Source organism: Halyomorpha halys, unplaced genomic scaffold (assembly GCF_000696795.3).
Source record: "Halyomorpha halys isolate HHAL.00 unplaced genomic scaffold, Hhal_1.1 Scaffold22.1, whole genome shotgun sequence".
NCBI lineage: Eukaryota > Metazoa > Arthropoda > Insecta > Hemiptera > Pentatomidae > Halyomorpha > Halyomorpha halys.
This window is the reverse complement of record NW_027104816.1, coordinates 221,852-229,948: the sequence shown is the minus strand read 5'-3', so window position 1 is coordinate 229,948 and position 8,097 is coordinate 221,852. Positions and strand designations below refer to the sequence as shown.

At 29.2% G+C, this 8,097-nt stretch overlaps 1 protein-coding gene across 1 annotated transcript in view; it reads right to left on the bottom strand.

Annotated features, from left to right (window-relative positions):
- The window catches only part of Reg-5 (Rhythmically expressed gene 5), a 304,609-nt gene that overhangs the window by 78,205 nt on the left and 218,307 nt on the right, over window positions 1–8,097 (bottom strand). Inside the window, exon 2 of the mRNA XM_014422890.3 lies at window positions 2,214–2,280. Within this exon, the coding sequence (XP_014278376.1) occupies window positions 2,214–2,280 (67 nt within the window). The remainder of the gene's footprint in view (window positions 1–2,213; window positions 2,281–8,097) is intronic.

The window sequence follows — 8,097 nt, the reverse complement described above, 5'->3', positions numbered from 1 at the left end:
AGGCGTCTGAAAAGAAGATGGCCACGGGACCTTCTAGTTTAAATTAATGTTTGAAGTACCACCAATAGGTGGTTCCTTCCCAAGATTTTCAAGTGAATATGAAACATACTACATATTTACCTATTGTATTATTTTGTACAGTTGTAAATTACAATAAATAAACAATAAAAAAAAAATTAATAAGTTATCAATTTATCTTAAGTAGAAAATCCGAAGCTTGTGGAATATTCAAGAGTTAAAGAAATAGTCTTCCGAGATTCTTTTAATTTTTAGTCTGAGAAAAATAAAAATAATTGACAATAAAATTGTTCATAAGTGCGTGATAATAGAGTTAAGGTAATTTATAAGTAACAGTTCTAATTGAAACGAAAAAGAGACAAAATAGGTTAATTTGACTAAATGAAAACATTACCCTCCCCCATGGCTGGAATAGGGTAGCACTCTACGTAGATAACCTCCGTATGGCAGAAATGGCCAGGAGCAGGGTCATAAAAAAAAAATTGTCATGGATAACCTAAAAATTTGTTTCATTAATTAAGAAATTTATTTGGAAAAGTTGTGCATATAATTTCAAAACTAACAGCTAATTTTAAAAACAGACTAATTTTTGAGTTTTTAAAAATTAATATTATTGACTATGTTGGATTTAGATACTTTAATTTAGTGGTGTAATGTTCTATTATTATTATTTTTTACTTTATTTTATTTTTTTAAATAATTATTAACAGTTCCGAGCCTGGAGAGTGTCCTGAAGATTGAGAGGAAAGTTCTGAGGAGGATTCACGGACCCAAAATAACGCAAGAGGGGTATAGGAGAAAATCTGATATGGAGATATATAGGACTTTGGAAGACCTGGAAAGTCATCAGGACCAGGGGACTGAAATTTTACAGGGACATGGTCAGAATGAAAAATAAGAGTCTAAATAAGAAAATTTTCAACAAAGTCTGCAGATATAGAAGTATAGGGAGATATGTAAAACAATTGAAAGAGGAACTGGGTAGACTGAAAATAACGGATGATGACTGCTTGGATAGAGAGCATTTTGGGAATAAACTAAAAGAGGTTGGGGTTCTTGTGGGAAAGAAGGAGAGACGAGGTAAAGAATGGTCTGAGGAAGAGTGGGAGGAACAGTCCAGGAGGATGAAAGGGTATTGGAGTAGAAGGAAGGCGGAAGGTGTGAGGATGGATCGGAAATGAAATTCGCGTGGTCATTGCTGGCTGGATCGTGAAAAAAAAAATTATTTTTTATAATAATGAAATGCATTGTATAAAATCACACTGTATAAAATTTATTTGTTCCATTTGATTCTTGACCATTCCAAAGCTGAGTGTTCAAAATGTGCAATTGTATACAATATAAAACTAATATCAATGGTAACTTCCTTATCATGATTCGAATTTCTGTCTAGATTCGACTGAATCAGTCTTAACGCAATCCTTCCATCTACGTTTCGGTCTACACATCGGACGTTTACCCGTCGGTTTAGTGTTTATTAACATTTTAGGGATCTATTCGTTAAGTCATACAACTTTACATGCCCATCTTATGCGCCGCAATGTTGTAACCTGAATCATATTTACCTAATGCAGTTTACTCAATTCAGTGTTGGGAAGCCTTCTGAATTATTTGGTTAACTAATTATGTTTAGATCAAAATATTTTACGTAATACTTTATTTTCAAAATCCTCAAGGCGTTGGCCACCTTTCGCATCTAAATAACACTTTTTGGACTAATTTTATGAAAATATTTTAATGGGGTTTTCAAATAAAATAATAATTTATTAAAAATACGTCCAATTAATAGAAAAAAACTCACAAAATTATTCTTTGACTAATACAAATCAATTTTCAACATGAAAGTTATTTACTCTTTTCAGTACCCTGAATATCTCTATGACAAATAGTTTTTCATTTAAATTCACAAACAATCTAATTAATTAATTATACTCGATTAATAAGAATGAATTTAGTTGATATAGAAATACTTTAAGGACGTTGTGAAACATCAGAAGAAGTTCGATAAATCAATCAAATTTATCGTAATTAATGATTCCTGTCTATTAGTGCTATCTCATTGGTCGAGAACCGGACTCATAAACCAATCAGGCGAGGTTTGAGATAACTGGGAGAAGGAAACAGGATAAAGAAGGACAGAAGATACACGTAGGGAAGGAAATGCTTTTAGTAAAGCCGTATGAAGCAACACTTACCGGGCATGTTGGACGAATCGCAATGCTCTGCAACCTGCTTCACGAACATGTTGAACAAGTGGCTCATCTGCAACAAGGAAGTATATATATAGTACTACATACACAAGGAATAAAATTCATATATATTATTATAATATTATTTTTCATCCATATTATTGCATGAAAACCAATATTGAGAATATTTATAAGAAAATTACACATACAAATATAAATTTCTTGTTTTTATTAACAATAGGAATGTTCATGTTGTTGTGTTAAATGTAAAACTTTTTACCATGTTAAATGTTAGAAATATAAGATTGTGAACAGCCTTATTTAGAGCCATGTTAAATGTATAAGAGGCCCTAGCGGGTTTTCTGAGCAACATTTTTTATAACCTTTCCAACCAAAACTTCATGTTTGTTTACTTCTAAGTTTTTTTAACTTTATAAATTATTTATTAAATAAAACCACAAATTGTATCCAATACTGTCTCAACACTTTATTTCTTACTAGTCCAACGTTTCGGCTATTCCAGCCATCTTCAAGGACATCATTAATACAAATCTCCTCCTCACATTAATTTATAATTTTTATTGCAGGCTATTCTGCCCAGGTCATTTTCTTCATTTTAATTTCAAACCTATTTATTTAAATTTTAAAACCATCAACCTCTATTTCTCTCTATAAAATTATCAACAATATAAAATACACCACCATATAACAAACTATTTATCTATAAATAAATATTTTTATAAATTATTTAAGTTTAACTTAACTTAAATTAAAGTAATTTATAACAACATGCTTAAATCGTGTGAAAAGTAGAGGTTGTGTGAAAGTTTGGCTACTGAGTGCCTTATTGATCTTTTAACTTGTGAGGAAGAGAATCGAGATAAGCTTATTCACTACTGTCATTACATTATTATTATTATTGTCATCCATTGTTTTATTTGATTTTAAAACATCCAAAACAATATTAGTACACAATCAAAGCAGAAAATACGAGGAAGTAACCTAACACGACAACAAAGAAAACGGTAACGAGCTCAGCTGGTCTGTTGCGTGACATCATTCTCCATTTAACATACTCTCAACCATATTATATGTTATATCGTTTTTACATGGTCAAACAAGGAAATATTTCTCTCTTTAATATGAGTTTTCCCATTTAGCACGCTTTAACATGTTAAACTAAAGATCATATTATAGAAATGAATCATTATAAAATATCGATGCTCATATTACAGTACGAGTTCCCGGGAGAAAAAAGTAAGTTATATAACCCCAATTTTTTATTATTTAAAACTATGTATAGTTTCGTGTCAGCATTGATGAGTCTGTCAAGTAAAGTTAGGAACAATAGAAAATGGCGGCTGTTTCAAAATGTTAAAAATAAATTACTTTTTCATTCGGAGCTTCATATATTTGAAACTACCTTCAATATTAGAAAACCGAATAGAACATCAACTAATGTAGATTAGATTTACTAAAATAGTTCACAAAATACAGTTCAGTTTTTTAAAAAGCAGCATTTCATGAAGCATATATTGAAAAATCAGAAGTTTGTGAATTCACTGTGCGAAATCTTTATCTCAGGAACTATGAGACGTACAGATGTCTATTAGCACTGCAAGTAAAGCTGGTTTAATGTGCTATAAAGTAGTTTATTACGATTATCATCGTAAGAGTTACATTATATTTATATGAATATAAATTTTACATATGAAATTTTGTCTGAACAACAAGAAATTAATTTATTTTAGCGTATATTATGAAAAATATAAATCTTTCGAAGATATATATAAGACTTCATAAATCACTTTATAGTACATTAAACTAGCTTTAATTTTAGTGCTGACAGACATCTGTACGTCTCATGGTTCCTGAGATAAAGATTTCTCATAATTACTGATTTTCAGGACATTTTTTTATTTTTTTAAAAATGGTATCTTGGAAACTATAATAACTACGTAAGCCGCTCTGTTAAGACTCATATTTTATTAAATTTACTCAACTTTAAAAAATGTATTATTAGGTTTTCTTGAAGGTAGTTTTAACAGTAGGGAGCTCGGAATGAAAAATTATTTTTTTTAACGTCTTAAAACAACCGCCATTTTTCATTCCCTCCAACTATACTTGGCATACTCATCGATTTTGACTATTAATTATATATAGTTTTCATAAACAAATAAAACAATAAAAAAATGGGGTGAAATATAGGAATTTTTTCTCATATTGGGCTATTGTACTAATGATTCTAAAATACCAATCCCTAATAAATAAATCTGACATTCAACTGGAATCTACTACAATTAAAAGAAAATATTAATAAATGAAAAATGTTCCTGGTGCGGTTAAAAAAAAATCTTTTTTTAATAGTGACAACTGTTTTAATATTTTAATTTTTTTTTTTTACCATACTCAGACCATATTCCATTTCATAATAATACACACGGTCGATTAGCGATCTTCCAGTAAAAGAAAATACGTAGGTTGACTTGAATTAAAAAAATGTAACTACATTTAACATTTAACCGAAGCGTAGACAAGAGAATTGCATTATGACTGATATCTATTTGGGTTTAGACTAGCGTCACAGGACAGATTTGCAGTTGACTATATTTTTCATCTAAAGTAAAGTTCGAAGAAATCTTTTACATTAATGAATTCGTTATGTGTTCATAGGTTTTAAAAATCACAAAACCGGTTTTGTTGTATTCAAATGAATTTATTTGTTTTATTTATATTTAAAATATAATAATCATTATTTGAACCAAAATAGAAAGAAGCTTAATAAATTTTAATTTTATTTTTGAGTAGATATTTTTATAATTCTAACTGTAAAAACAAATTTATGATTAATTTTTCATAAGGTTATAGAATTTTTTATTATAATTTGGTATATATTATAACTCTATATATAATTTTATTAAAATATGATGATATTGTTTGTGTAGAACAGGGGAGTAAAATTTTAGAAAAGGGCTACAGAAAAAAAAAATTAAATAGTTTTATAACTAAATTGTGTACTAATTTGCATACTTAGAATTCGTTTTTCAAAATATTTGAATTAAAGTTTCTTCATATCTGTTATGTTATTGGGTATTTCGAAGAAGAAAAGAATGAAAATAAAAAAAAAGAAAAATGTCTCTTTGACATATGAAATACAAACTGTATTTCTGTACTACAAACTGTATTTATTACTGTACATGCTAAGAAATCACAATAAAGAAATAGTTTATTATTCTGGGACTAGGTCCCTTTAGAATAAATACAAAGGCAATTTTAATTTTATAATAACATTTATTGGTCATAAAACAGTTAACTAACTAAATAAAAACAAAAAAAGTTAATTCCAAAGTATCTGTACTATTATAATAATGGGCCAGATTGTTGAAGCAAAAGGTAGTTAAATATAAGGGATTTAAACGAGGGAAAGATTGGCACAAGATGTATGTTAGAGGGAATGGAGTTCCAGAGATATGCAGCTCGGGTAAAAAAATGATTTATCAAATGCAACAGTTCGTTGAGGTGGAGGGTAGATGTCAGATAAACCTGGTAGTATTGGACAGAGAATTTAAATTGGAGGTTTAGAGAATTATATGAATAGTAAATAAATATAGTAAAATATGCATAGTAAATAAAATATCTCTCTACAGGTTGTCAACCTTACCTTTCCAATACTTATTCGGAGTATTTTATCTTTAAAGTGAAAAAAAAATTCGATTTTTAACGGCTTTATTACTCCAAACTACCTTGAGTACAATTTGAGCCGGTTTGACAATGTGTTACCAAACACTCCGCGCTTCATTTGACTAAAGGCAACCACACAGACTTCTGCAACAGTCAAATAGTTACGCTATCAACCATGCATCCATTATAGATCAAATTACCTTCTTCTACCTTAAAACCCTTCCGAGAAGAACACCTTTGAAATTTGGAATTAGGAAGATAGTTCATTCATGAAACGTCAATGAGTATAACTCTGTTAGGAAAGAACTTAAAAGAGGCTGAGTGCAACATAAAAAAAAAAAAAAAAAAATGATCATTTAAATAATATAAATTGTATCAAATTAAGTCTAACCACTCTTTATTAATACTTTAAAGGTCTAACGTTTCGGCCAGCTTGACCTCACTGGTTCACAACTACTTATTAAAAATTTTTGCAAACAATTCTGCCCAGTTTTAATAAAATTAGTTAAATTAACCAATAAAACAATAAAGGAATCATTTCAATTCATTAATAAGCTTGCCTTATTTTATGTTTTATGTCACTATATAATTTTTTTTTTAATAATTTATTTATTGTTATTTACAACTGTATAAAAATATATACAAGAAATAAATTTGCTGTAGATGACATAGTGACATGATACAAACATGAGGAGAATCTACCCATTGATAGAACTCCAATAACTTTTCTAGAGGAAAAGATCTCGAGGCCTTCTTCTTTTCAGACGCCTAGAAGGATTAACAGATGTATGTCAATGTCTGTTTAACCTATCGTCTTGAACAGCCCTGAAAAGCCCTACAAAGTGGGGCGAAACGTCGGACAATAAAACTATTTTGTTCTATTTTGACCGCAACCCTGACCATCTGAAGCCATACGGTCAATTATCTATCTATCTATCTAGATAAATGACCGTATTGTTTCAAATATGAAGAAGATGGTCAGGGTTGCGGTGGGTTAAAAGGAACAAAAATACTTCGTTTCGCCCCACTTTGTAGGGCTTCATCAGGGCTGTTCAATATGATAGCTTTACCGACTTAATTATATTTTAGAAGTGATTTACTTATTTTATTTATTTAATTAAATATTTACTTAATTTTTATTTACTTTTATTTTAGAAGCAATATATAGTTGAAAAGATACATTGATGTAATGCTCTGTATTATTAATATGGTACAGTATATAATGTATTACTCATAGTCTTTAATAAATAGGCCGTGGTCGATAATATATAGAATATATAACATCATACGGCCTATAATATAATATATATGATAAAACGGTCTTTAATAATCGAAATGTTAAATAGGAAAACAGCACAATATGATCTTTTTGGTGAAAATTCAACAGTTGTGTTTTGAAATTTGTTCTATTTCATATTTCACCAACAATCACCTAAAATATTGATTTTAGATTCTGCAGCAACAATTTTGTACACTTTTGAAAGATAGTAAATCCAATTTTAGAATTTAGATTCAATTTCGCTATGACAACAAATATCATATAAATTACTCTATGGTTTGGCCACGGGATCCCAAAAGTCTTTATTCCTTTAAAAAAATAAACACTAAGTATGAATTTCTTCAAAGAACAATTTTTATTGTTTACAAGCTGTTCAATATTTTTTCTCAAGTAATCTTTTTATATGAAAATTCTTTCATAACAATTATCCTTTAATATGAAAAATTAAAATTATATTGTAACTGTTATTGTGAAATTTAAGGATACCGGTTTGGGACCCTGTTGGAACAGATAATGTTTGGCGGACTCACAGTTAAGGATCAAAGTAATGGAACTGGAATGTGCAGTAGTAACGCCAACCATAATACCCCGCAACCCTGATCATCTTCTTCATATTTTAAAATTGCTTTTATTTAGAGCAAAACGTATTCCAAAGATAGTAATGTAGTCAGCGGTTACTTTTTTTTTTCTTGGGTCTTTCTACAGTCTATCTAAACCTATGAGAGTTGTTACAAATTAACTCCAGTCAATGGTACAATCTATGGAATAACTCAAACTAAAAATAAATAAAAACTTTGTTTTTCTTCAAATGTGACACTATTCAAGAATAGGATCGATATCTTCTCCAATATATGTTGTTTTTCATTTTAAAATTAGTTCAACGACCCAACTAATGCATCACAAACACTACAGGCACACATAACATCTATT